General features: G+C 51.8%; 1 protein-coding gene across 6 annotated transcripts in view; it reads left to right on the forward strand.

Moving 5' to 3' along the window:
• The window catches only part of TACC2 (transforming acidic coiled-coil containing protein 2), a 188,412-nt gene extending 162,829 nt beyond the window's left edge, over positions 1–25,583 (forward strand). For 4 of the 6 annotated variants that reach the window (XM_059398732.1, XM_059398734.1, XM_059398733.1 and 1 more), the window contains 9 exons: positions 1,103–1,274; positions 2,538–2,678; positions 10,210–10,353; positions 11,002–11,078; positions 14,918–14,961; positions 20,756–20,916; positions 21,102–21,208; positions 21,584–21,704; positions 25,038–25,583. In XM_059398732.1, coding sequence (XP_059254715.1) covers positions 1,103–1,274; positions 2,538–2,678; positions 10,210–10,353; positions 11,002–11,078; positions 14,918–14,961; positions 20,756–20,916; positions 21,102–21,208; positions 21,584–21,704; positions 25,038–25,103 — 1,033 coding nt within the window. In that variant the 3' untranslated portion in view covers positions 25,104–25,583. The remainder of the gene's footprint in view (positions 1–1,102; positions 1,275–2,537; positions 2,679–10,209; positions 10,354–11,001; positions 11,079–14,917; positions 14,962–20,755; positions 20,917–21,101; positions 21,209–21,583; positions 21,705–25,037) is intronic. The other 2 variants (XM_059398736.1, XM_059398737.1) reach the window with 1 other exon arrangement.
• Positions 25,584–25,987: the final 404 nt, after the last annotated feature.

Consider the following 25,987-nt stretch of genomic DNA (forward strand, 5'->3'; position numbering starts at 1 on the left):
CTTCCGGGTCTCTGAGTGTCCCCAAGGACACACCAGACACACCGGCTGGTGAGGGTGTTATCGGCTGCCCTTTGTCCTGTAAACAGCTGAATGCGTGAGCCCCTCCCATCACCACCACCACCACCACCACCACCACCACCACCCCGCACCTACACTATGGTCTTGTGACTTGACCCATGGGGAGGCAGCGTGCCACAGCACTCAGACCCGTAGTTCTACTCACACCCCTTACTAGCTGTGTGACCTGATGCAGGTTCCCTGAGCCCCTGTGCTGCCATCTCCTCGTGGGTAAAAGGGGGTAGTCATAAAACCGATCCTGTAGAAATTTTATGAGGATTAAATGAGGCTCTCGGTGTTCTAGGCAGCCCCCCAACTGTGCCGTTTGGCCGGGGGTGCCTGTCCTCCAAAGCCACCGAGAGGATGAAACAGAGATGCTGTAAGGAAAGCGCAGTGCCAGGGAGACGTTCGCTGTTCACATGGCTGTGAATCAGCACTGGTTAGGGCCCTGTTCTGAGCCGGTGCGGGTGGGTGCGGGTGGGTGCGGGTCGGGTACCGCTCTGGGGCTAGGACCCTCCCATCCCTTTCCCTGCCCCATTCTCTAGCAGAAGTGAAGGCACTTGCTTTGACTTCCCAGACAGACTTCTGAATCCACCCAGGGTATTGAGAAAGATGGTGGTGGTGTTGTCCCAGCGATAGTCATGGTGACGGGGACCGTGTCAGGTGCTTCACATGTGGGCAGTGTCTCCCTTGACCTTCACCCAGCACAGTCTCCTGTGCTACAGAAAAGGAAACCGAGATGCGGTACACAGTCACTTCCCCCAGGTGCGCCGCCAAGGGACAGACAGTCTGCCTAACTCTGGCTTGTGCCTTTAGCTGGGAGTGTCTGTGCTCCTGACCGGCCCTGAGATGGGGCTGGGCCACCCTCTCCCTCAGGCTGTCCAGTCGACAGGCTCTCTGGCCACCCAGCACCCTCCCCAGTTTCGCTCTGGGAACGCAGCTGTGGAAGTGTGGGATGTCATGGGAGGGTGGTTGTGTCCGGATTCCATCCTGGTCAGTTTCAGTGGGATTTCCAACGAGACAAAGATGCTCTTTGCTTCCTCAGGTCAAGTTTTGAGGAAACCGAAGCCCTTGTAAACGCAGGGGCAAAGATCCAGCATCCTGTCCCACGAGGACTGGCACCCAACCAAGAGCCACACTTGCAGGTGCCAGAGAAATCCTCCCAGAAGGAGCTGGAGGCCATGACCTTGGGCACTGCTTCAGACGCAATTGAAATTGTAAGTGGGGTCGGAGGGGCCTGAGATCACTGCGGGTGAGGCCTGGGCCAGGTGGGTCCCGTCACCAAGGGGTCTAGTCCTTCAGAGCAACACTTACCTGGCACCTGGCGTGGGGCCCCACCCAACCCCCAGGCCACAGAAGCTGGCCTCCGAGACCCTGCGCCCTAGCCGTGAGAGAAAAGCTCTTCATTCTCTGTGGTTTTGTAGTTCTTATCTCACTGCTTTATTTGCCTTCACGGTTCTTGATTTTCCACTTTAGTCCCTTGGGGCTGGACTCTTGCTTTGGAACGGACTTCAGTTTGTACCTGCTTCTCCATACTCTAGGTCAGGGGCAGAGAATGATAGGGCAGGGGACACTCGTTTAGGGAACACTTGGTTCTCCCAGGCCTTGGTGATGGGAAATCCCTCCTGTTTGTAGACCTCTTTGTATATCCCTCCCCTTCCAACCCCTCTGGAGTCTTGCAGAGTAAACAGACTCCCTGAATATCTAAAACGGGCTATCCTTCTAGGTGAATTTTTATTTTTCTCTCTTTTACCTCCTCCCCAAGAGGGTTTGAAGCTGTTGACTTAGTTACTTTTAGTGTTACTTTTGTTGTTCTGTATTAGTTGACCATTTGTCTCGTGCTTCAGATATTTATTGAGCACCTACTGTGTGGCACCTACTGTGTGGCAGTTAGATGCTGGAAAAATATTAGTAAGCAAGAAGAAAGTAGATAGGACTCAGTCTCTCAAAAAGACACTATGGAAGGTCTCATGTATGATTCAACTTCTACAAAGTTGGCTCTTGACTTTGGAGTCTTCCCAATAGATCCAGAGACAATTTTTCATTGGAAATTGTCTTTCTATTATTTAGAAAATGACCTTTACCAAAACCTTTGACACATACTTGTAGGTGTTTTCTTGATGAGTTATATTATGTTTGGAAAACCCATCAACTGCCTTGTCTCCCCCACCAAGATTTTCAAATAATTAAGTAAATGTTAACTTCCATCCCACTGGTTGGTTAGGGAGTGAGGGTGACATGGGGGGTAAGAGGGCACCTAAGGCTTGGGGGATGGGAGCGCAGGAGCCCGTCAATCTCAAGATACCATTACCAGCAGGTGGGGATTAGTCCAGATGAGAAGGAAAGTAGTGTCACCTCACTAATGCTCTCTTTAACGTTAAGTCAGAAATGTCCAGCAGATGGGTGCATGGTCCTTGCTTGGAATCGATGTCACTCTGTGTCTCCTCTATTTTTCCTCTGTGTCCTCTTCTGGCCTTCAGACAGCTCCTGAGGGCTCCTTTGCCTCTGCTGACGCCCTCCTCAGCAGGCTAGCTCATCCAGCCTCTCTCTGTGGTGCGCTTGACTATCTGGAACCCGACTTAGCAGAAAAGAACCCCCCAGTATTTGCCCAGAAACTTCAGGTTTGTAGCCCATGTGTGACCTTTTGGGGAGTTTGTGAAAACCTCAGTAGAGAATGAACTCCAAGCCCCAAATGCAATGAGACAGGATCTAACAAGGGATTGCTGGAAATGTTCCAGATGAAATCTCTTCTCCCTCAAAGACTGATGTGTGATGGCTGTTCTTGATCCAAGACGCCAAAATGATATAAATTGTGTGATTACAGGTGGGACAAACCATTTGTATTCCAAATGGGAAATTGGACCCAAAGAGTCATTTTTCAGTTTTGATAGCCCCCAAAGCAGTGTCTGTGATTTATTCACAGAACCAAGAGTATTAGATCACCAGCGAGCCAAGCTGTTTGTATAAATGGAAGGGGAGGCTATCTCAGACTCCCATTGAGATAACATCTGGACTCAGTCTCACATCTGGAACCAAAACAATTAGCTACTCTTTGCCTTAAACCTGACAACTTAATTTGATACCCTCTAGACAAAGAACTTCAGAGCAAACCTGGAGAGATGGTTAACAGTCATTTGAGAATATGAAACCATTCATGGAAACTGTTGACCATCTTGACATAAAACAAACAAAAAGGAAAGAAATCCAGTGAAACAGTGCAGTCAAAATTTTGATCCCGTTTTAAAAATCATCTCATATTTGACCACATGATCCTTCCCAACAGACATTCTGAAGGGCAATTAAAAAAAAATTAAACACTTATTTCATGATCTGCTGAGGTGTTAATTGTGCAAGAAAGCCAGAGCGTGTGTTTTTCCTGAGTCCCTGTTATAATACATTCACATGGCACATTCATTTCTTGGATGTGGGGCACATTGACGTCTTGTCTTGATGCATTTCCCCTGCGATTTGCTCACCCCCCGCCCCTCGGACAGGAGGAGTTAGAGTTTGCTGTCATGCGGATAGAAGCTCTGAAGCTAGCCAGGCAGATTGCCCTGGCTTCCCGTAGCCGCCAGGACACCAAGGTACGGGTTTGCTGCTGCCGTGCACGGCCTCTTGAGAATGTGGTGTGGTCCAGAAGTTTCTTTGCTAACCGTTGGCCAAGCAGTCAATGCCGGTGTTCTACAAAGTCGTCTAAAATTTTCTAAAAAGCTAAAAGCTTAACTCTTGCTTAAGTAGACGCTGAGCCTATGACTAAGATCTGCTTAACTCGGTAATGAAGGAACCAGCAGGGCGGTGAAGCAGGTCGAGTGGAGGAAAATGGGGAACCCAGTGTAGAGCCAGTGGAACAAAGAAGGCCAGAATCTTTTTTTTTTTTTTAAAGATTTTATTTATTTATTTGACAGACAAATCACAAGGAAGCAGAGAGGCAGGCAGAGGGGGGGGGGGGAAGCAGGCTCCCAGCTGAGCAGAGAGCCCGATGTGGGGCTCGATCCCAGGACCCTGAGATCATGACCCGAGCTGAAGGCAGAGGCATTAACCCACTGAGCCACCCAGGCGCCCCAAGAAGGCCAGAATCTTAACTGTGACCTTACTGCAAGGTTTGCTATATAACCAGTTAATACTGGCTAAACAAGACAGTGCAGTATACCCTTCGAGGTTTTTTTGTTTGTGTTCTGCAAAAATCATTTGCTTCTCCACTGAACAGAAATCATTTGCAGCCTTTCTGTTTTCTACAAGTTAGTATCTAACCGTACGGAGACGGGACGCTAATCAATACTAAAGAGAGAAACCGAGACCTTCCTTAGACCTCGGACGGCCCCTTAGGCCACAGTCAGTAGAATTAGAGCAAGGCAACCCTTCCCTCTAAACGGCAGATGGTACATGTTTTAGGCTTCGTGGGCCATCTGGTCTGTGCCACGGCTGCTCCGCTCTACTGTCACAGCTCAAAAGGCGCCACAGACAATGTGTAGATGAACGGGGTGGCGACGTTCCAGTCAAACCCTCTTTACCAAAGAGGGCGTTGGGCCATTTGGCCCGCACACCATCGTTGGCCAAGCCCTGCTCTAGAGTGAGATACTGACAGCGCATGCAGAAATTTCTTTGCCTGGCTTCCAAGTTTGGAGTAATTTTTCTTAACAATTTGAACGAGTTGCTGAAGGCGTGCAAAACTGTGGTCCTCTGAGGTTCAGGCCGCTTCATTCCCACCTGATGCCGCATGTGTTGGGTAGCCTGGCGTGCTCTGTGGCCTTGACCGTGTTGGTGAACCTCTCTGGGCCTCTGTTTTTCCAGCTGTGAGATGGGGCTACTAACTGTGCATTTGCAGATTGCTGTAAGGGCTGCAGATGATGTGTGGAAAACAGGCACCGTGGCGGGCACACAGTAGGTGCGCAGTAACTGACAGCTGCCCTTGGTCACTGACCTTCACTTTTGCCTCTCTTGTCTGACTGGACACTCATAGCATCTCTGCCATAGGAGGGGTCCAGGTCCCATTTTATAGATGGGGAAGTGGAGTCATGGAATGGGGTCCAAGGCCCAGCAGTGATTCACTGACCCGGCGGGAACAGACTCCGGCTTCCAGATGGGAACCCCTTGCCTATCCCATCTCAAGGAACAGCTCACTTGGTCCAGGATCAGGAGCTTATGGGCTGCTCCTGCCCTCAAGGCCTCCCACATGTGGTTCTCCTGGGAACTGTCCACAAGGTGGGGGGCTCCCTCTCAGAGACATCTCTCTGTGAAAGAAGGTAGTCCCTCTGTGGCTGTCCAGACTGGGAATACTGGGACCCAGCATAGGGACGAGAATGTTCATACACGTTGCTGGCACTCCCGTTCTCGTCGTCAGCCCTTGAGGTTGGGTTTAGTGCCCATGAGTAAGATTTTTAGAAAGCATCAAGCAGTGAGGATTCGTTTCCCCATTAGATTTATTTCTTGATATCTTAGGGGGAATGGCTTAAGGACAGAACATATGGCTTCAGATCTGACCTCCATAACTACAGTATATTCCTGTCCAGAGGGTTGAGGCAGGATTGAGCTTGTTCTAGTAAGAGTTCAGATGGAGCGAGGAATGTTCTGGAGTGCCTGGTGCCCCCCGGCCTTCTTCCTTTGGGGATGCATCAGAGATGACGGTCGGCAAATACTGCCCACCATTGACGTCTGTCAACGACAGCCTGTTCTCTGACCCCCTTTCCTGCTTTTGATGTAGAAAACATTGTCACGTGAATCCACTTCGGAAAGGTTGGAAGGACTGGCCCCAGCTACCTCCTTATGTATCTCAGAAGGATCTGCTAAAAGAAATGCTGGTGGGGGTGAGCTGTCTGGGAGTGTGGGGAGCCTTTGTCTCGGCCACAGTAGCTGGTACCACGTTTCAGGTTCCTGTGGTTTCTTGCTCACGTAGACGCTTGATTGCCCCTCGCTGCCTCGGAAATCGCTGATGGAGAGAAACAGCAGCTGTGTATCCAATTTGCTCTTTTTTCTGCCCATAAATTTCGGCTGCAGGTGACATAGCCCAGTCTTCTTGGCAGCGTGGTCTCAGACTGTTGCTAACACAAAAATGAAATCACTTGGAATGAAAAGAAATCACTCGGAGGGCTCAGAGCGGCATGAAATGTGGTGGCCGCGACTCCTGGTTGCTCACATGGGCCGCTTCCCTGTAGACGGAGCTGACCTTGAGCTGACCTTCCGAGGACCCAGTGGGGGTTTCCTGTCGCGTTAGTCAGAAAGTGTCAGAGAGGAGGAAGGCTCCATGGGGCTGGAGTGTTGGGCTGGGGCGCGTCTGGCTCCAGTGAATTCGGATTCACTTGCATTCCCGGGGTTCATCGGACTGGGGTGGCCGGCTCTAGTGGTACAGCAGCCCCGAGTGTGACCCGGATGGGTAGACAGTCGGTGTCCCGACTGTGTGGCTTTGCGAGGGGCATGTGGCCTGTGGGGGATGGGTTTCATTCAGGTATATGACAGATACTGGTGGTGATCCCTAAAGCCACTGACCTTTCTGGAGGAGGGGGCCCAGGGATGTGTGTGGGTCCGGTAGGAACCAGGGTCATACAGACGGCGAGCTGCCGGACCGGAGGAAGTCCCAGAAGCGGGCCCCTCCGGGAGGGGAAGGGTGCTGATCTTTCTCCTCCAGGAGTCCTGGCCCATAAAGGCAGACCTGGATTTTCCGGGGGCAGGGAAGGAGTTAGGTCTGGGACAACCTGAACTGGTGACTGGCCTGATAGCAGGGCTCCGTCTCTAGTGCTGTGTCTAGAAACCACCCAGCACCCCTGGCGTTTCACAACGGGATGCCTAAAAGCTGCAGGAAGTCTGGAGAGCAGGGGCAGAGGCCTGCCCCCTGGGTTTCAGCAACTGTTTGCCAGTTTGGGGAATTGGCCGTCAGACAGAGCCTGTGTTGAGAAGGATCGAGGCCAGGTCTTGACTCAGTGGGAAGGAGTGACCAGTCGGTGGCTGGTGGTGCCTCCTGTGGGTGTGACTGGGGCACATGCTGAGTGTCCTCTTGCTCGTCATCCTGAGCTGCTGTCCAATTTGGATGCGCAGCTCCCCAGGGAGAGGGCCCTCTCCTGCCCCACCTGGCATCATGTAGCCTGGATGCCCTCCTACTCCACCCAAGGGCCCAGCCTGGTCCACTCTCCATGACTTGGCCCAGCTTACCATGGTCTCCTGGCCTGATCTAGATTCCTGGTCCACACTGCGTACACACCTGTCATGGTCACGGCCGGCCAGCCCACTCCCAGAGACTGGAACCCCGCCGTGGTTCCAGTGTCAGCTTCCCCTGAGGCCTAGCGACAGGGAACTGGCCACGAGGAGGACGTGAGCCTGGGTGAGTGGCAGGACTGCAAGGCCAGAAGGGCCCCAGGCAGGCCGTCTGCAGGTCTGAGGGTGACGGCACCCTGGGGGTCCCCGGAGGGACCCAGATGCGAGTGAATGGATTGTGGGGCTGGAAGCGGGTTCCAAAAGCTCATGCTCTTTCTGAGCGGTGGCTATTTCACATTTTAATTTGTGATTCTCTTGGCTTTTGGGCTCCCCTGGGGCAGCCAGTGGAGCATTCTGCTAGAGAAACAGCTTAATCTAAGCCTGATGTTAACATATCAGTGAGAAACAAGCCTATCTCCCTTAGAAATGATTCTTGGTTGTCAGAGGAAACCAGGGTGTGTACTTTGAATTTCATTAACACGCAGATATTCCAGGCAGTAATTCAAATGGATTCTGAAGTCATCATCTGTTCCTTTATTGAAAACACCAGGTGGCCGGGGTGAAAGGTGGTCCCGAGTGGCTGTACGTGGTGGGTAACCATTGTGTTTACTTAGAAAGCTCATTAATGCGTTCAGTTTTCATTCCCTTCCTTGTTGTACAAAGGACTTAGGCAGCTTGAAGATCACCAGTTCCTGCCCTGGTCGGATTTCATTTCTGCCCAGCGTGATGAAGTCAGGTTTACAACATTTCCCCTCGCCCTTCAGAGCTGGCTTGTTTGGAGTCAGAATTGAATCTCATTCTGGGAAATCTTTTGGTCAAATCCCTGAAATCCTCCATTTTTTTCATTTTCCAAAGGCCCACGAAGTGCTAGGTGCTGGTGGGTGTTCTTTCCATTCTGATATTTTACTCTAATTTTTTTCAAAGGACACATTATTTTACTTAAAAAGTGACATAAATAGTTTTTTTTTTTTTCTTCCCAGAATCTTGTGTTTATGAATTTCCTCCATAAATACAAGTAGAGTCTTATTGTCTGGGTATAACTTCTTTTTTCCTTCCTTTTTTTCTTTTTTTAACATTTAGTTATTTATTTGAGAGAGACAGTGGGAGCGGGGGTGGGGGCAGAGGGGGAGGGAGAGAGCCTCCCAAGCCGACCCCCTGCTGAGCACAGAACCCAGGAAGGTAGGGCTTGATCTCATGATCCTGAGGTCCTGACCTGAGTGGAAAACAAGACCTCTGGGTATAATTTTCTGTTTACTTCCTGAAAAGTTTCCCATATGACAAGTAGAGGCCTGAAAACATTTCAAACAGCAGAGATGAACCCAAGCACAAGGAAGCCTCTGCACCTGTGGCCTGAGGTCAGCCTGCCTGCCCCTGGGCCTTGGTCAAATGTCCTATAATGGGGGCTTCTTTAGGACCTGAGGATGGAAAGATCATGGCATCCCGTTGGCCCGGAGAGCGTATCTCCAGGGTCTGGGAGAACAGGGGTGCCTATGCTCCCTCCCCTCTCTGACCGGAGTAACCATTAGGGTCTTCCTGCACAGGGAGCCCAAATACGGACACCCCCACCCCCAGAGCCAGGGAAATCCAGGCCCCTTTTTAGGACAGCCTCACACCACGGCCTTCACTGTGCATGTGTACAGCTAACTGGGCCTAACCTGTCCTCTGCAGTTCTATCCGTTACATTTCTGCCTGAGTTTTCTAAGTTGTTTCAAGTTCGTTTTCTCTATAATTGGGTGGGTGAGGGGGCTGCCTGTTCTTGCAATGACAGAGAGAGTGCCTTCAGGGGCGCCTCCTCCCCCCTCATTGTTGGGTCTTTAATCGCGTCTGCTTCCACTCCCGGGCCTCACGGTTCTTGCTGCGGACCCCTCTCCGCCACCTGTTGCTGTGCTCCCCGATCACGTCTCTTCCACTGTCGCTGGGAGCTGCAGTCACACTCTGACGGGCAGACCGCCAGGCCTCCACACCGAACTGGACTCTAGTAGTTTACCCTGGCATCCGTGCCGGCCACCAGGAGGTTAATGCATAGGACTGAGAGTCTGCTAGGCTGAGAGTGTCTTGCAGGCTTGGATCACCGGCCACCCCCCGCCCTCCTGTGCTGGTCCATGATGCTCAACATGGCCTTCCAGGTGTGCTGGAGACGGCTCGAGCTTGCTGTGCAGCGGGAGGGAGAGTAACTGCGGCCCTCTCCTCCCTCGTCCCCTCCCTCCCAAGAGGCTCGTGGCTGCCCTGGACAGTCAGACCAGTGTCAGTCGTGTGGGGGTGGGGAATCCCACCAGGTGTTGAGGGTCTCACCAGCAAATGTGGATACTGTCATTGACCCAGATTTCAGTGTTGCCGTTGTCACAGCAGACTTAAGGCAACATAGCTGCAAAGTAACTCTTCCCTTGAGGCATCCAGAAACTAGCTTTTGAAGGTGACGCCGGTTGATCGGTATGGTGGACGTTAAGCTCTGTGCCAGGCTATCCTTTCAGAGGGAGCTCAACCCATGCCCCCCACACCCCCCCACACTGAAATGCAGACAGTCTTACAAAAATGATCAGATCTGCAGTTCTTCAAAACTAGGCAAATGTAGATGAGAGTTCAGCGTTGCTCACCCTCAGGCTTTTATTTTGCAAGTGGGGCCTGCTGGAAAATGGCCTTGGTTCTTAAGCTTTGTGCCTGAATGCCTCTGCGGGTGATAAATGGCTGTGATAAGCAGGCAGCAGACATGCTGGACTCCCAGAGTGGGGAGCTGCGGAGGCCCCTGCCATCAGCTCCTTTGTCCGGTGCAGGTGCCAAATGATCGATTTCCATAGATCGGATCTGGCCTTTCCCCACTCATCAGTCCAAGCATTTTCTCATACTTTGGATGTTCTTTGTTTCAAAACCATACAACTGACCCATTCACGTGGGGATGAATGCAAATCTTCTTTGTCATAGGAGCGATATTAACTTTTTTTTTTTTTTTAATTAAAAATCATTCCACAGAGAGAAGCTGCTCACCCAACAGATGTCTCCATCTCCAAAACAGCCTTGTACTCCCGCATCGGGACCAGTGAGGTGGAGAAGCCCGCAGGCCTTCTGTTCCAGCAGCCCGACCTGGACTCCGCACTCCGGATTGCTCGAGCAGAGGTACTGTGCCACGGGTATGGCTTGGGGGAGGCTGGCTTTGGTTGCCCTGGGAAAGCTCTGGTTTCTGCCACATGTAAATGAATATATATATATGTATGCATATATATATATATATACAGAAGTGCAAGCGGACAATGGACTTGCGCCATCATATTTCGAAGAGCCTATGAGTGTGAGTGTGTGCATATGTGCATATGATTAGGTATATGTGAGAGATATGTCTACACATATATATATACATATATATATCTGTATGCATATATGTATGTACCCACAGTCCACAAGGCCAGCATCTTTGGACACAGTCTTTCTCCTGCAACCACTATGGGCAGAGGCGTCTTTAGCAAACCGTCTTTGATCTTCCTAGACACCATTGTTTAACTTGCCTCTGTGGCCTTATTTGACGTGCCTCTGTGGCCTTGTTTGATCTATAACAGAAAGCACATGCCTGTAGCTGCTCCCCGGTGGGGCATACTGAGAGTCTGATATCTGGTTGATTTCTGTCTCATGCTCTGGGAAATTCTCTCAATACAATTATTGTTTGGTGTAGGAAGTTTTAATTCAGTGTCTCCTTATCTTGGGTCCGTGAATTGCTCAGATCTGAATTCACACCTCTGGGGCTCACCTCTCTCTTCTCCCTGATGCCAGATCATAACCAAGGAGAGAGAGGTCTCCGAGTGGAAGGACAAATACGAAGAAAGCAGGCGGGAAGTGATGGAAATGAGGTGAGTCGCGATGTTTCCTGGTACCGGGGGGTTGCTTACCTGCGGTCTCTAAGAGCTGGTGAGGTCTATGAACAGTGTCTTCCCAAGACTTACCGTTCTTCGTAAGACAAGGTTTACATTGGTCACGGAAGTCTTTTTAGTAATGTTACTGTTATTAAAATATAATGCACCTGAGCTAAATACTGCAAAACAAATAAATACGTTTGCAACGAAAACCAGATCTCTTTCCCACTCAGCCTCCAATTCCATCCCCCTCAGGTAGCTGCTGTCCACTCGTGCTGGGGTAGCCTTCCAAGAATTTTCCATTTCTGATTGCAAATGTGTGAATGTGTCCCTATACAGACTCCTTTGTTTTCTTCCAAAGGGGAAATGTACATTACGCTCTCTTTAACTCAGCAAATCTTTTTTTTTTTTTTTTTAAGATTTATTTATTTATGTGAGAGAGAGAAGGAGCACAATTGGGAGGGGCCAAGGGAGAGGGAGAGAGACACTCCAGCAGACTCCTTGCTGAGCTTGGAGCCCCGTGTGGGGCTTGATCTCATGACTCTGAGATCACCACCTGAGCTGAAACCAAGAGTCAGAAGCTCCCCCAGCTTCTACTTAGAAGATTGTGAATTTGGGGCGCCTGGGTGGCTCAGTGGGTTAAAGCCTCTGCCTTCGGCTTAGGTCATGATCCCAGGGTCCTGGGATCGAGCCCCGCATCGGGCTCTCTGCTTAGCGAGGAGCCTGCTTCCTCCTCTTTCTCTCTCTGCCTGCCTCTCTGCCTATTTGTGATCTCTGTCTGTCAAATAAATAAATAAAATATTTAAAAAAAAAAGAAGAAGAAGAAGAAGAAGAAGTCTGTGAAATGGAATCTACTTTTCTGATTCCCAAACCAAAACTCTCCACACGGTGCCCAGAGGCCTGGCTCCCTCTTTGTCCCATCTGATGCACCTTTTGGCCCTTTATTTTCCTTCATGATTCATCATTATCTTAGAGTCTAAAAACCCATCTCTGGGGCTGGAACTTACCCTTGGGGTGTAATCTTAAAAACTGTTGTAAGGGACATATTTAAAGAAACCTGGAGCAAACCTTTGCTCTGGCCATCCCGGGTTCTGGCTGCTACTGCCGCCAAGTCTGACATTGGCTGCCAGGGGCACGGCTCATTTTTTGCCCCCGCTGCCTTTCTTCGCACAGGCTGAAGGGGCCCATGGGCTTTCCAGCCGCACAGGAAGATAGGAGTTAGAGCGCGATCATTTTCCCAAGACAGAAGATCTGGTGCGATGCTAAAAATCTCTGATAGGCTTGTTTCCTTTTTAAGGCTCACAGTTTGAAAGTAGGGAATAGAAGAATTTTTTAAAAATGGGTTGAGGAATGAGTACTTTTCTAGTTACTTAACAGCAAGGCGGCTGCTGGTCAATTATCAGAAGCGGCTGTCTTCCTGGCTACTGCTTTAAGGAGCAAACAAAGGATTTAGGTAATCCCATCCCGTGTTCTAGGTCAAATAGTATCTTCCTGAAAATTCTCTTGTGAGTTCCTTCTTCCTCCTGACGTGTTTTGTGACCACTTCTGGAGGTGGCTCTCAGTGGGTCCACATTCACACTCGGGCCCTGCGGTGGCATCATTTGAAAACCTCTCTTTTGTCTCTCTCTCTCTCTCTCTCTCTCTCTCTCTCCCTTTTTTGGGGGGTAGGGGAGTGGAGGAGGGAGCTACGTGGCTGTCATTTTTTGCGCACTCTGGGCATGACAGCGGGGCGTGCTGGGAAGGCTCCAAGTTCCATTTCTGGAAGCTTTTTGGGGTGCTGCTTACCAACCAGGATGGTGGGATTTGGGTCTCGCCAGCCAGCACAGCAGCCCTCGTGTTTGAAGGCCCCCAAGTCCACCTCTGAAGCTGGACCCGGCCCGTTGGGCTCGGTCTCCTGGCTGCTGTGGGGCGTGGTCGCGTAGCTCTACCTTGACCCGCCTCTTCTGGGAAGAAGGGTGGATCTCAACACCTCGGGGCTGTGAGGCATCCGGGGTGGAAAGGGCTCCAGAGGCGGATGTCTGGATTCAAATCCTAGCTCTGCTCCTTTGTCAATCCTAGAAAGGTTCCTGGGTGACCCCGTGCCTCAGTATTCCCATCAGCAATTCTGGGGACCCTCAGGACACCACCCCTTCGGTTTGCTGTGAGAACACAGTGCAAATACAGTGCCACCAAAGCAGCTCTGGAGCATGGGTTCCCCCCCCCACCGCCTCCCTACGCTGGAAGGACACACCCCTTACCTGCCGTGGTCCCGCCTCTGTCCTTGGCAGTGGGGGCTTTAGACCGTGCAGCCTCAAAAGTCCATCACTGCTTTGTGATTCAGGGATACAGGGAGCTGTGCTTCTGTGTAGGATTCAGAAAGAACCCAAGTGGGCCCGTGGTGTGGTCCCCTTTTTTGTTGAGGGTCAGCCCTTGAGTGAGACACTGTCCTTTTAATTTTTTTTTTATTTTTTTAAAGATTTTATTTATTTATTTGACAGAGAGAGATCATAGTAGACAGAGAGGCAGGCAGAGAGAGAGAGAGGGAAGCAGGCTCCCTGCTGAGCAGAGAGCCCGATGCGGGACTCGATCTCAGGACCCTGAGATCATGACCTGAGCTGAAGGCAGCGGCCCAACCCACTGAGCCACCCAGGCACCCTGTCCTTTTAATTTAAATTCAGTTAGCCAACATATAGTACATCATTAGTGTCAGATGTAGTGTTCAGTAATTTATCAGTTGTATGTAACACCCAGCGCTCCTGCTGGCTTAGTCAGTAGAACATGTGACTCTTGATCTTGGAGTTGTAAGTTCGAGCCTTAAGGGGCACCAGCCTAGCTCACTGCCCCTTTTAACCTCATTTAATTCTCCCTCCGGCCCTGAAAGTCAGGGTCTGGGGTAATCCTCACCACACCAGGGAGTAAGCTGAGCCCCCAGTGTCTGGGACCAGCTGTAATCCAGGTCCTGACTCTGTTGGTGGTTAGCAGTTCTTGGTTCTCTTATGGAGAAGAACTAACTCTTGGATAATGTAGGTGAAACCCTCGAGTCTTTTTTGAGAGTTTTCCTCCAGAAGGTTGACTTTGGATAGAGGGCTTCTTCTCGCCTGGGTCTTTCTGCAGCAGTGAGGCAGTCTTAAATGCAAGGGATCTTCATGCTTTTGTGTAGCTACAGTTTGATGAAGCTATCCAAGAAGTGGATATGACACATATCCCTGGGCCCCTGACACAGGTGACTAAGTATTGGCCCTGGGTCTTGAGGACCTTCTTCTTGTGTACTATGACTCCAGATGTGTGAGGTGTTTTAGAAGAGTCAGATAAAATGTCATGCATTTCAGAGGAGAAATCGGGGAAGGTTTCCTGGAGGAGACAGCATTTGAATTGGGCCTTGAGGAGTAGCTAAGACAATGAAAGTTGGAAATAGAGCAGGGAAGGTCATGGCAGCGAGAAACCCCAGAGCCAGCAAAAACTCATTTGTTCTCATGGAACCACTTTGTTCATGATGGCAGAGAAGGAGGTAAGCTTGACGAGAGTGATCAGGCTCGGGTTGTGGAGGGCTTGGTTATCAGGCTGAAGGGGTTAGTCTTATTTTTTTTTCTCTGTGGGCAGTGGAGACACATTGAGGGTTTTGCACCAGGTGTGGTGTGTTCAGAGTCCTGCACTGGGAAAATGAACCTACTTGGGTATGCAAGAAGAGAGTTCAGGTTGGATGTGAACCTAGAGGGGTAAGCCAACTACGACAAATAAATAAGACTTGACCCTCTAGTACCTTGGTCAGGCTGCTGCTGTCCAGTACATGGGCTGTAGTATCAATGAGAAACCATCCTGTTGTCATGGTTCCAAATATGTTTTTGCTTCTTTTACAGGAAAATAGTGGCAGAGTATGAGAAGACCATCGCTCAGATGATAGGTGGGTGTTGTGACGGGTGGGCTCAGCCCTTCCCGAAGCTTCTAACCTTTGGGCTGGGCTTTGAAGTTACACTTTCTGCATGTGTTCATCTTCGGCCCCTCTTAGAACATGACATCCTTCAGGGAGAGACCAAAGCATCCCAGAATGTGAGCCTGGGGGCCTCTTGGAAACACACACGAGCATGTCCCTTAGCGTTATTCATGCCTGTGGGAAGCCATGGCGGTCACCTCCAAGGCCACCATTGAGCCTCATGGGGAAAGAGATTTGGGTCATTTCCTTGTACATTTGGGGGGAGTTTTTTGTTCATGGGAGAGACTAAGAATCAAATCCCTCAACTCTGATTTAGACTCAAGTGACAAAATCCTCAGCCTTATGCAGGGTTCTCGGGCAAGAATGGGGGACCCGTGTCAGCGCTGCTGCCCACCCCACCCCTCCCCGCCCTCCTGCGATTTACCTCACCTCCCGGAGATGGACGCAGACTCAGAATCCATCTTAACCCAGAGTCCCTGGAAGCCAGTACCGACGCTGCCTTGGCCTGCACTAAAAGATGGCCTCAAGTCACCATCTCTTTTTAAAAAAAGAGACTCTTTTTTAAAAACTCTTTTTAAAAAGAGACTCTTTTTTAAAAACCTGACTCTTTTTAAAAAAATGATGATAATGAGATGAGATCCTGCAGAAGTTCTAAGCCTGTTTTTACACTGAAGATCACTGTTCAAAAATGATGTTATGACCTGGCAGGGGAGTGGCAGTGTGAAGATACTTGTTTCTCTATTTAATTTGCTGCTTAGGTTTGTGATACCAGTTTAAAAAAAAAAAAAAAAATTCACTCCTACGGACTTCGGAATAAAAAAAATCCCAGCTCTCTGCAAACCAGTTTCTGTGTTAAAGCTGGATGCTGGGTTAACAGAGGATTCCTCTCTCTCAAACGTTTGGATACAAGTCACACCACACCTCTGGCTTGTCCCAGAATGAATATGAGAGCAGGCTTGGGAATGGTGAAGAGGCCGACAGCTGAGTGCTTTCTTTTCAAAGGGGCTTTAATTTTGATGTATCATAATAAAGGCCATTTCTCCCAGATCTCAGAGAAAGCCCATTGGGGTATTCCTAAGGATCAGTTCATGGTATATGCTTTCTATCAAATGAAGCCTCTTTATTAAATCGGTATAAGAATTTATGAATACATATGGATGAGATAAAAAATGAAACTCTTGGAACCAAAACTGCCTGTAAACGTAATCAGGGAGAAGGATTTATGCCTTCCAACCTACAGCGTTTGGCACGCTGAGCCCAGCCTTTGGCCTCCTGGAGTCTCGGGTTGTGCAAATGCCCCCAGACCTACAGTGGCTCATCTGGAAATAGCTTTCCGCGTCTGAGTTCGATGCTGTTATTTTTGCTCTCGGTGAGGACACCTGGGCCAGCACTGAGATGGGGGGACAAGGGCACGAGCCTCTGCCCCTGCGAGAAGCTGCCCAGAGCCGTCGGTTACGCGTCTGCCGACAGTTTGGAGATAAGCAGACGTTCCCTCTTGAAAACCAAAGAACAGGCAGTGTCTGCCTGGTGCAAGTTGTCTGTCCCTGTTGGACAGAAAACACGATTCGGCTCTGATTCCCTCGCAGCGTATTTGCAGGTGAGAGTAGTTGGAAGAACGCGGAGTGCGCAGAACCCTGACTCCTGAGGTTGGGGCCGCGCATGCCCACCCTCAGCACCCCAGCCCCCTCGCCCCCCCGGGAGACCTGGTATATTTGGCCTGAGGGCCCCTCGCAAGAGGTGTGATCTCACCCCTCTGAGCATTTTCCTGTTTAGGGGTGTTTGAGCACTCCCGACGGCTCCGGGAGACCCCTCCAGCGTCCCCAGCGGCAAGTGGCACTGCCACTCGGGGGGTGGGACAGCGCCTGTCCGCCCCCGGTTCCCCATCCTCGTGCACCTCCAGGGTCGGCATCAGCCACTGCTCAGGCCTCGTCCATCAGGTGGCACGTCGGTGGCTGTCATCCCATCAGTCACCACTGTAGGGCATTGATGAGGGCTGCCGCGGGTTTTGAGGTCCTCGTCACCTTGCAAAAGGACAGCCTGAGGCTGAGGCACTGCAGGGACTCGCTGTCGCCGTGGGCGGCACCGGCTTCCTTTCTGGGGGGGCCGTGAGTCTCCGTAAGCGGAGGTGCATCCACGTGGCTCTTGGGTCCCTTGTCTCTTCTGGTTTTCGCCCTGGTGGGAGGGAAAGCTCAGCCCCCAGGAGCTTGGCAGTGGAAGGAGGGATGAATGTCAGTAGCCCTTTTGCAGTTAAAACCAGGTTCCACCCCACCTCCGCGAGCTCCTCCTGGTCACACCCGGCTCTCTGGCCTTCATGTAACCCTCGCCGACGTTCCACGCCAGCGTGACATCTGTCCTGCCGTCATCGTCCGCTCTCGTGCCATGTTACTAAACCGAATTCAAATATTGACTATTTGGGATTCAGAACGAAAAAAGAGACCTCTGTGCTTTTTGCATTCCAGGTTGTTGCAGTTGATTTTTTTTTTTTTTTCTGCTTTCCTAACAACTGCTCTGATTCTCTGTTTTGCTTCCATTTTCTGTTGCTTCTTGCCCTTTGCTTGCAAAACAAACAGGCAAGCCTGGTAAGTAAATGCTTTTCACCTCATTTGACACCTGCCCATTGCATCCCATGTTGGTTGGTTGGTTTCTGTTTTTGTTACTTTTGCTCTTGTGTATTTGCTGCATTTCTCCCCCATCCCCCCACGTGATTTAATCATATTTTGCCTGAAAAAGCCAGAAACTTCTCCAGGGGCATTGTTTTGTGGTTGAGGCTAGAGTCTTTGGAGTTTGGGGCTGATTTCCTGATTTGAAGAACCTGACTGCATTCGTAATTTACAGAAATTGGCGATGCAGCCGCACCTCCTTGGTATCCTGGGAACGGGGAAATTCTATTTTTACAAACGTTTATGGGGAGGACAGGAAACCTGAGGCAGGCTGAGCCTCAGATCCAGGAAATCAGATGGACTCCGTGTGATGAATGGCTCTTTTCGAGCCAAGTGAAATGTACACATGGCCTCAGATCAGCCCAGAATGTGCCGAGGACTAAGGAAGCAGCTGAAACCCAAAGAATAAATATAAGCATTGGGTTGCTAGTGAACCTTTGAAGTGTCTTTTCTGCGGGGAGCCTAGGAATGGCAAGCCGGCCCCTGGCAGTTTGGTTCTCGCTATGTGTTAAAAGCTTCCCCTCTGGAAGTCACTGTAGTGGGACATCACGCCAGTTTGGGGAGACAGTGATGCTGTCAGTAACAGGTCACTGATCTAGGTTCTTATAGTGTTGAAGGCTTTTATACATTTTCATGTCATCTTTCCCCAAATGCCGTGAGATAAATACCATGAACCTCTCTTTCAGCTCTGGAGGCTGAAACTCGGGGAGGTTACAAACCCTGCCCAGGGTGGCCAGGCCGGGAAGTGTCAGAGCCAGGATGGAACCTGGGCCTTCAGGGTCTGGCTCCTGGGTCCTCCACCTCCATGTTGGTAGCAGGAGCTCGGAGAGGCAGGGGTGGAGGTTACATCAGGCATCTTCTGGGCCCTTGACCCTCCAGGCGTTTCCCCAAGACCCGCTGCCTCACTGTCATCGGGGAGGTTGTCCCCCATGCAGAGTCTCGGCCACACCGCACACCTGTCGGACTGGAACCCAGGATGTGCCCGCCACCCCACCCCCATTCTGGGCACTTCCTCCACAGCACGCAGCAAGAATAGGTCTAACTTCAGGACACAGGACAGTGTCTATCAGGAATCTAAGGGAAAGGACCCAAAGCAGCAGCATCCTGCTTTTTTTTTTTTTTTTTTCTTTTTTAAAGTTTTTATTTCAATTCCAGTCTGTGAACATACAGTGTGATACAAGTTTCAGGTACCAGATGGTGCTTCAGCACTCGGTGCTGTGGCTGGTGCTCATCACTGGTGCCCTCCGGAATCCCCCAGCTGCCTTCTGCTTCTAAGGGAGCTCGGGGGAGAAACTTGGTCATGAGCGCGGCTTGGGGTTTGGATCAGGCTCTGTGGCCGGCCTCCACTCCACCCTTCCCAGCATGGATGTGTTGGGGTATCCTGTGACTCAGGCACTGTCCTAGACTGTAGGATAGAGAAGTGGACAAAACAGACTCCTGCAACGTGCATTCTGGGCAGACAGCACGCTTGCATGTCTGGCTGTTGCTAGAAATGGCCAGTCTGATGGACTAGAAAGTAGGGAGGAGGTGTTCCCCAAGGTGCTTGGGAAGGCTCCTTTGGGGAGGTGGCCTGATGTCAGGGACTGGAACGAGTGAGCTCTGGGGCTGCTGAGCCCTGAGGCAGGACTGCCTGGGGGGTGTGCCGGCCAGCCTAGCTGGAGCAGGTGGGGCTAGAGTTTAGATTTTATTTTATTTCTTATTTGTTTTAAAGATTTTATTTATTTGAGAGAGAGCACAAGAGAGAGGGAGAGGGAGAAACAGATTCCCTAGTAAGCAGAAAGCCCAATGTGAGGCTCAATCCCAGGACCCTGAGATCATGACCTGAGCTGAAGGCAGATGCTTAACCTTAAGACTAAGCCACCCAGGCATCCCTGGAGTTTAGACTTCATTCCCAGTGCTCAGGGAGGACCCTGGGGGGGCTCTGAGCTGGAGCCCGGTGACTGAGTTTGGACTTAAGTTCAGTTTGGTGCCTAGTGCTGGTCTAGGAGTGTCCCATGAATAGGACAGGGAGCAGGGCCCCAGACTCGTGCAAGAGCTGGGTGGGCCCTGGTTGCTGCTGTTACGTCTGTCATTTCCAGAGCAATCTGCCCTTTGGCAGCCAGCCCTTGGAGGCAGTCCTGGGCGGTAGGATCCCCACCCAGGTGACCTGGGGCTGATGGAGGGACAGCTCTGCAGGGTTCCTTCCCCCAAGAGCTCTGAGCGGGGGCTTCTCCTCCCCACACTGTCCAGTGCGGGGTCCCTAAGGGTCCAGACAGATGGGAACAAAAGTTTCCTCACCCACCCAGACGGGAGACGAACGGGTCAGCACACAAAAGATGGTGCCGTGTGGGTAAGGGTCCTTCATATGGTGTGGGCAGAGAAGGCCTCTCCCGTAAATGTAAGCTGGTAGCAAGCCGTTTGGGGGAGAGTGTTAGCGGGTGGCCGCCCAGAGAGGTGGGGTCGGGGATAGAGCGATCCTTTTACTAGGATCAACCACTCTGAACTGCGCCAGAATTAATTCTCTTGTATGTAACTGAGACATTCCCTTTGCCAAAAAGAGCTCCATTTTTTCTCAGAGCTGACATTTGCTGTGTCAAAGGAGATGTCCGTTTTCTGGGCGACACAGAGTTTCAGGACTGTGATGTGGGCTTCGGTTCGTGGGATGTTTTCAGGATGAAGAAATCTTTTCTGTTTCCCAACAACCGTCTCTTTACCTTGATCACACCCAGAAAGGCCTGCTCCTTGGAGCTCAGACTGCGGCACCTTGCAATATTGGTCATCTCAGAATTCAGTTTGATTTACCCCCCTAGGGATCTGTTTGCTGCCATCAACCAAACAGACTCCGTGGGGCCTCGAATGTGGATTCTTAAGGGTCTGCAGTGATCAGGTTCAAGATCCGTGGCTAGTTTCCATCCTATCTTGCACTGCAAGGGCCCAGCCCCGGGATGCTGGGGCCGCAGGTGTTGTTCTTAGAAGCAGAGTCTGGGTGGGCTTGGGAGGTGGGTCTGTCCCCGGTCCGGGATGTCCTGCTGCTCAGACTGAGTTGGGTCTGAGGCCCCGGCTGCCCCCAAGACCGGGTTGGGAGCCTCCAGCCCCATTGTCTGGATCCTTGTGTCTCTTGACAGAGGATGAGCAGAGGGAGAAGTCCGTCTCCCACCAGACTGTCCAGCAGCTGGTCCTGGAGAAGGAGCAAGCCCTGTCCGACCTGAACTCTGTGGAGAAGTCTCTGGCCGACCTCTTCAGGAGATACGAGAAGATGAAGGAGGTCCTCGAGGGTTTCCGCAAGGTGTGTTCGCACCGGGCAGAGCAGGACGCTGGGCCGGGGTTCGGAGACGTGGGAGCCGACTGGGAGAGATTACAGGGGCCAGGACTTGGCGGCCCAGGGTTCAGCAGGCATCAGGGAGTTCTCGGGGCTCCCAGCACCTGGGGTGTTTCTTCTGTGGGCGCAACCTCTGTCCTCTGTCCCGTCAGAATGAGGAGGTGCTGAAGAAGTGTGCCCAGGAGTACCTGTCCCGCGTGAAGAAGGAGGAGCAGAGGTACCAGGCCCTGAAGGTGCACGCGGAGGAGAAGCTGGACAGGTAACACGGCTCCCGGGCCTCTGGGGGCCTCTCAGCAGCCCCGCAGGCCAGGCGCTCCCATGGCACCGCTCCCGCTGGCTGGGGAAAGGCGGATAATCCGTTTGTGTTTTTTGGGGTGACTTGTGATAAGAGTGTCTTCTCAGCATTTTGATAAGCGGAAGACACATGTAATTTCCAGGACACCCGCCCAGAGCACCTCTGCATCACGGGAATGGGGTTGCGGTAGGGCGTGCTCGTGGGCTCCCGAACCAGGCCCCCAGTGGTAGGAGCTGCAGCCAGACAGTGCCGGATGTCCAGAGCTGGGAGGGGCAAGGTGGGAGGGGTCTCCAGGGAAGGTGGGTCGTTTCTGAGCACCCCCTCACCCTGTTTCCGCAGGGCCAACGCCGAGATCGCGCAGGTCCGAGGCAAGGCCCAGCAGGAGCAGGCTGCCTACCAGGCCAGTCTGCGGAAGGAGCAGCTTCGTGTGGACGCGTTGGAGAGGACGCTGGAGCAGAAGGTAACAGCCAAGGGTTGGGGGGTGGAGGGGCAGGGGCCTGAAGGCGGTGGGGGTCTGGCCAGAGCCTCAGATAAGCAGAGGCTGGGCTTCCCTGTGTGCTCTGCAGCTCCCGGGACAGCTTTAGACCCTGGGAGCCTATGCTTGTCCTCCCTCTAGAAGATTTTGTGTAATGCCAGCCCCAAGGCTGTCCTGCCTGCCTGTCCTGGAATTGCTCCGAGGTTTAGGGCCGGTGTCCATTCCTTGTCTGTCCATTCCTTGTCGGCATTCACCCGTCACACATTCACCGAGTATCTGCAGGGTGCCAGAGTACTTTAACCCTACCCAGCATGCTTACTGCTGAGGGAATGGGGTAACCCCCAGGCCACACTGGGGTCAAAAGGGCCCCCAGATGTCCTCCTGTATCCATGGATGGGGGATCCCTCCTGAGGTCCTCCAGCTTGTCCTGATTTCTGGTCCAGCACCCAGTGTACCACACACACCCTCTCCCTGGGCGTCCGAACAAGAAGCCGCTTCCGCCCAGCAGTGCCTCACGAGCCTGAATCCAGATTATAGCGGGCCAGGCAGCCCCTTCCCTAAGTGCATTTCTAAAAAGGGAGTTTCTGGAGAAGTGACCGCATCCTGGTTGGTTTACTGAGTCTTAGGAGTCCCTTGGATGGTAATCGGAGAGTCTGGTGGCCTGGGGTAGTGTCACTTCTCGTGCATTTGGACCTTAAAGGGCAGTCATGGCTGGGGGGGGGATGACGTCCTTTGTAGACAGATGGCATCTGAAGGCCAGCGTGTCTTCCCGATGGCCTCTGCTGACCCAGAAGCGCCCAGCAGCCTCTGGCCCTTTTCCTGTGCGCCTACCCAGCCAGGTTCCATGGGGACTGACCGTGGTCCCAAGGTGGGTCTGGGCCAAGCAGTGGGCACATACTATCTCTCAGTTCACCTAAATGATGTCACGGACCGAGCCCTGGGACTCAGGAGCCTCAGGCCCTCCACCCCAGCCCCCCACCCCCTGCCGTCCGTGACAACCCCCGCAAGCCTCACACTTGACTTCAGGTTGTGTGTGTTTGTCATGTTGGAGGCTGAAACCTGAAGTCTGGGAAGAGTCCCTCGAAAGGGAAAGAAGGGTGGAGGCGGGACTGTGTCAAATACGCCGGATCTCTTCGACTGCCTCGGTCTTCCCGGCTCTGAGCCTTGTTCAAGCCGCGAGCCCAGAGCCGGGGCCGTCGAACACGAGCGTTTGCTCATCCCATCGGTATTTCAAGTAAGGAGCGCCTGCCCCCATCATTTCGGGCAGGAAGGCAGTGAGCTCGCAGCACGTGTTTCCAGGTGAGAAAGGCGGCGGCACGTTTGTTCCCTCCCAGTTCCGTCCGGATCTGATGGTGTTTGAACTGCACCCGGTGTTGGCTGAAATAATAGAGCTAAACCCGGAGCCAGGGTAGATGTGTTCTGGGCAACCTGGCCTGTTCAGACCCTTCCAGTTGCCGGACGAAGGCGACGCTGAGTGTTCTGGGCAACGGAAAGACAAAGAAGCAGGCAAGGTGGCTTGCGTGGTTTTGGAGAACAGAAAAGATACAAACAGATCTGCAAATATAATTCTGTCTTAGACGGAAACCGAGGAGCAATGGGCTCGTCACACACGTTCTCCGTAAAGTTCTCTGAGTGGGACAGAGGGGTCGGTCTCTGTTGTAAAGAGATTCAGAAGCATGACTCCCCCTACCCCAGGCTGTCCTTAAGTGGAGGCACTGGGCATTTTGCCCAGTTGGGGTGCTGGAAGCCCAGCGAGCTGAGCTGCACGAAAGCCATGTGTGGGTGGTGGGCCGGCACGCCAAGGTGGAGCTTGGAGAACCTCCAGGAGTCCGTAGCTGGTGGGTCTGACGGTACGTCACAGTCAGTCGCTGGATGTTATGTTTAACAAGTAAAACAGCAAAGTCATCCAGGGCCCAGGCCAGCCTGACTTCACGCTCCGGGCTTGCCGCTTCTGACTTGCTGTGTGACCTTAAATTAAGCACAACTCAACCTCTCTGAGCCTCGGTTTCTCACTGGAAAGTGGAAATATCAGGGGCTCCCATGAAGGTGCTGTTGTGAGAGCTCAGCGGGGCTAGCCTGGGCCGTGGTTAGCTTGGTGCCGGGCACACGGGAGGTTGAAAAGTCCCCATCAGCCGCTCCAGCAGATGCCGTCGTGGCAAGAGTCCTTCCAGGATTCACAGTTGGAGCCGCGTTCCCTCAGAATGTCTTCCAACAGACATTTCAGCTCCTCTCAGAATCGAGCCTCTTGGGGCTGGAGACTCTAGAAGGGCGTAAGCCAAGCTGTTGTTCCAGATGTTTCTCTTCTGGCGGGGCTGGTGGCTGCACTGCAGTGAGGACTGCGTTCCTCTTCTACTGGGGACTTCCCGGCTCTTCCCAATACGGTCACAGTCACAGGTGGTGCCCGGAGCCCAGCCTGGAAACACAGGACGCATGGTTCCGGGCGCCGTGTCTCAAGAAGTTTCCACGGTTTCCAAGGAAGGGCATCAGTACAGTCTCAGGTTAAGACTGTGGTTAAGACTCACCTTCTGCAGGGACCTCAAAAAACTGGCTGCAGTAGGTTCCTGGGATACCAGAAAGATCTAGCCTCTTTGAAGAACGCTGTTCGACACCGGTGGTTGAAGCGGATCTGCATCGGCGCAAAGCCTGACCTGCCTCAGAATGGACTCAGCTCTTTGGATCCCAGTACTTAGAGTGTGGACGGTGTTTCCAGATCGTTGGTGCGAGATGAGCGTGTGGTTGGCCTCCCTTGCTTCCAGGCATGGGCAGGACCTGGCGCAAGGAGCACCTGACGCCATCTTTCATCTCCCCCCTCTCCCTGCTCGACCCCCCTGTACCCACAGCACCCCCTCATTGGGGTCCTCTAAATAATGCCAGCAACCCTATTCAAGTAGAATCGCTTACCTCCTCCTGGTGGCGTTTCTCAAGTAAACCACCCAAGAGCTCACCCAGGACCAACTTTTTGTGTCCACATCCTTCGGAGGCAAAAACAAGCAAACCCAAACCACTGAAGCCTTTGCCTGGCACTGGTCACTGTGCTCGGGAGCTTTATTTACCTTCTGGCCTCACTCCCTTCTCAGAGAGAGAGACGCCATCCTCCACATGGTAGAGATAAGGAGACCAGGGCTCCGGTTATGTAACTTGCTCAAGGTCACAGGTAGAGTTGGGATGTGTGCTTAGATGATGTGTCTCCATGTCACTTCTCTCCCTGCGTTAGATAATTTCAGGGGGGACCCAGAAGCCAAAGCTCATTCCGTTGGGCTTGATTTCCAACAGCCAGGAGATTTCAGCAACCTCTTTCTTTTTTGTCTTCACTTTCAGAATAAAGAGATAGAGGAACTCACCAAGATTTGTGATGAACTGATTGCCAAAATGGGGAAAAGCTAACTTTGAACCAAATGTTTGGACTTGACCCTTGCGTGCAATATGACCGTCGGCTCCCTGCTGTCCCTCTGGTTACGTCGGACAGGCTCTGTCTTCACTTTTTCGTATGCACTACTGTATTTCCTTTCTAAATAACGTTGATTTGATTGTATGCAGTACTAAGGAGACTATCAGAATTTCTTGCTATTGGTTTGCATTTTCTTAGTATAAATTCATAGCAAGTTGACCTCAGAGTTCCTGTATCAGGGAGATTGTCTGATTCTCTAATAAAAGACAAGTCGCTGACCTTGGCCTTGCCCTTTGTACATGAGTTCCCAGGGTGAGCGGCTTTTGGATTTAATATGAACATGTACAGCTTGCACAGGGACTCTTGCCTTAAGGAGTGTAAACTTGATCTGCATTTGCTGATTTGTTTAAAAAAAAAATGCATGTTTCGAATAAAATTCTCTATTGTAAATAAATTTTTTTTTTCTTTGGATCTTGGCAATACGTGTGGTTATGATTTCTTTTCTGGGAAGGGTTGAGTCTTTTCTGGCCTTTGTTAAAATCGTATCAGATCTGGCCCTTCCCTCTTCTCCGTCTGGCTCCCTTCTTTGTCCGGGGGCTTCAAGAACATTTCCTCCGTTATCGTGGCTGCTCGTGAGATGGAAGCTAATGGGAAGGTTCGACTTGCTGCTTAAATGGTTAAGGGGGTGTTCTGAATTGGCGTAGGTTTTGTTTTTACAAAGCCTCTGTGAGTTTCGGCGGGAATGTCTACTTCCCTTGACTGGGTCGAGGAAGTAGCAGGCCGTCCCTCTTCCTGTGTGTTCCTTAGCGTGTGACCATCAACACGGACATGTCGCCCAGTTCCCGCCAACGGACCAGGCCCCGGGCGAGCGGTTTCCCGT

Source organism: Mustela nigripes, chromosome 4, assembly GCF_022355385.1.
Source record: "Mustela nigripes isolate SB6536 chromosome 4, MUSNIG.SB6536, whole genome shotgun sequence".
Lineage (NCBI taxonomy): Eukaryota > Metazoa > Chordata > Mammalia > Carnivora > Mustelidae > Mustela > Mustela nigripes.